At 35.1% G+C, this 3,119-nt stretch overlaps 1 protein-coding gene and 1 long non-coding RNA gene across 2 annotated transcripts in view; one reads left to right on the forward strand and one right to left on the reverse strand.

The window, feature by feature from the left end:
• On the forward strand, positions 15-1,077 carry LOC104706378. The gene is made up of 4 exons (XR_754436.2): positions 15-127; positions 216-525; positions 610-669; positions 760-1,077. It is a non-coding gene; the product is annotated as an uncharacterized LOC104706378 (long non-coding RNA).
• LOC104706379 (sucrose-phosphate synthase 1) overlaps positions 2,743-3,119 on the reverse strand; it is a gene marked incomplete in the record, with an annotated part of 6,108 nt that continues 5,731 nt past the window's right edge. Inside the window, 1 exon segment of the mRNA XM_010422567.2 lies at positions 2,743-3,119. Within this exon segment, the coding sequence (XP_010420869.1) occupies positions 2,999-3,119 (121 nt within the window).

Below are 3,119 nucleotides of genomic sequence, written 5' to 3' on the forward strand. Positions count from 1 at the left end.
AGAGAGAGAGAGAGAGAGCTAGTTTTATCTTGATTAGTTCTTCTTGTTGTTGTTGGATCATTATGTGATTAACCATTATGTGCGGTCACAAATCTGCCATATATTTAGTGTTCTAGAGATTACAAAGGTGCTCTGTTGCTAATTATTAGACTGCTCAGAGTTAGAGGAGTAATGTAGTAATATCAATAGAACTTGAGTTGTATTGATATTTATAGGTCCAGTTGCTGAAGACATGTTTCATTGGCAAGCTACAATAATGGGTCCTGCAGAGAGTCCGTATTCAGGGGGTGTGTTTCTCGTTACCATTCACTTCCCTCCCGATTATCCTTTCAAACCACCAAACTGTAGTAAAGTTAGCTTTTGAAATGCCTCAAGGAATCAATGGCCTTAGATCAAAGTTCATAGTAAAGTCCTGCAGTAGATGATGACGGAGATTGTTTTTCTCCCTTGGCGCTGAATGCGACCTCCGTAAACGTTGAAGTCTATTATAACAAAGCTGTGAACTATACATTGATGGTCACTTTTGTATCCTATGTTCTAACCTTTTTCCATTCCATCATAACATGGATACACTTTTTAGCGAATTCCTTAACTTGTTATTGTACTTAGGTCTCGTTCCTACAGGTTCTTTTGTTGATCCGACAAATGGAGCACAGTAACACACAATCCGTAAGATTCTTGCTTTTTTGTTAATCTGATTTGTTTTTTAGAAGAGACTGGATGCTAACTTTGGAATTACTCTTCTTGTATTTATGCAAGGGTGCTGCAAAGGTCTCTATAGTAATGATCGGGTAACAAGCCATCATGGATTCTTATTTATGCCTTTTACATCTCACAGCTGGGATTTTAGTTGGTATGTATTTTATAAAATAATCTCACACTTGTGTTTCCTCTTTGTTTAGATGGTAATCTTATGTTATAACAATGTTAATGTTAATTTTTGTAACTTTTAAAATATTATTATTTTATTTGGGGGACCAAATACAAATAGACACCAATGTTCATACTAAAAATAAGAACCTTTCAAAATAATACTTTTAAATTTGGGGGACCAAAAATTGTCCCTAACCAATGCCCATGCTCTTAGTTGTTAGTTAGGTTATCAATAAATTCTTCTTCTTTTTTTTTAAAGAAAATAATTTGTTTTTCTTATTTTTTTAGTTTTTTTTTTAAATTATTTTACAAGAAAAGTGTCTTTGTTTTACACACTACTTTCCGAGATACGCAANAAAAATTTTTTTTTTTTTTTTTTTTTTGAACAAAAGATAGGCAAAATCTTTAGAATACGAAATAGAGTAAATTTAGACGATTTTAAGACCGACCAACTCATAATTCACTACCGGCTTGTACCTCTTATACAAGAATGATACTACCATTTTACCCACCGGATCGTTTGTACTTTGTAGTAATACTTTAATTGTCAAAAACAGGTACTCTTTTACTATGCGTCAATCAACATTAAATTCTGTGTGAACTAAAATTTGATGTAAAGGTTTACTTAACTTTAAATAGACGAGTTAGAAATTTTGCATTTTAATTTTTAGTTCTTACGAAATACTAACATCACGACTGTCAATTTATAAATTCATACTTTTTCACAACATAAGTTATGAAATAATTGGGGTAAAGGAGTTGTCAAAGCTTTTTCCATCAAGTGGATGACAACAAATTAATAATACTAAGAACAGACATGCAACAATTTCAAGTTGTGATAACCCGTCCTGCAGATCCCACTAGCCCACCGCTAGCCGCCCCAACGAACCCCAAGCTGGTCTTGCATGGTATCGATTGTGACAGCTTGTCATGTGGAAAAGTTGTTAAATGGTTGGGACCAGAGTTCGAATAATGCCTGGCGCACCAATAAACTACTGGTGGATTTGGATGAGTAGTTCCATTCCACGGTGAGAGGTTAGGATCGATGCCCTGCAGGACCAGCTTGGGATCCGTTGGGACGGCTAGCGGTGGACTAGTGGGGTCCGCGGGACGGGTTGTCACACAAGTCATCACACAAAAGAATTAGATGGAAAATGGAAGACCACAAAAGCCAAAAATCATGAAAAGATTCTAATTTTTTTCTAATGAAATGCTGGAAAAAAAAAATCAGTGTCAATTTCAAGGAGTTACCACTAGAAAAGGACTTGACCTTTTCTATGCCTCTAGTCATAATGAACTTCGTGTTAATTAACTTAAGTGATGTTAAAACTTATAGACGAAAAGTATCTCCACAAGGAATCATAAACGTTTATAACATGTATATATTGGTATGCTGTTTATGTAGCTACTAACAACATCTCAGTATCCCACAACTTTTGTTATGACGTGTATGAATTTTTGTTGTCTGAAATTAAAGTTGATAATGGTCATAGTTTGTAGCTATTATGGTGTTTTAAAATCTGTGTTGGCTTAGCCTTTTTGGGAAAACATTAACAAGGAACGACTAATTGGCTTTCTAACTTTCCAAAAAAGGTCATTCCTGCGACACCCACCAAGAATAACGCAATCCCTATTTACATTTCTTGGATAAATAGATAATAAAATGCTAAATAAGAACTCATGATATATACTATAACTTGAGTCTTTGTTAATTATGGTTGAGAAGAAAATGACATTAGCTCTCAACATCTTTTGCAATCTTTAATTTACGGTACGTGCCATGTGTTCCCATCTGTCTGGCTCTAATGATATACATTTGTCGCCTAGTCCTAATTATAATCAAAAGGGATGGTTTTATAATTTATCTACTGTATTTAATTTTGTTCTCTTAATTAAATAAATACCGGGAATATGCTCTTATTATTTATTACAATACTTTGCATAAATTTAGTAAAATCCGGTGGGTGTCAAAAAGACAACCATATGGAGAAGAGTTTGGTATTTCCGGCAGCTTATGTACGACGAAGTAGCAAACACACCAAACCATGTGGTCAATTGAAAAAGATAGTTCGCATTTTGTACCAACCATTGATGATTGGAATTCTGTTCCTCTTATTTCAGGCTCTCACTCCTTGATAAGCTCTAGTTTCTTCAGGGCATCACGAACATCCGAATCTGCCGGTGCGTGAACCACGTTGCTGCTCTCTAAGGAGATCACATCGGTGAGAGGATAGCTCCGGTTAGCG

Source organism: Camelina sativa, chromosome 8, assembly GCF_000633955.1.
Source record: "Camelina sativa cultivar DH55 chromosome 8, Cs, whole genome shotgun sequence".
NCBI lineage: Eukaryota > Viridiplantae > Streptophyta > Magnoliopsida > Brassicales > Brassicaceae > Camelina > Camelina sativa.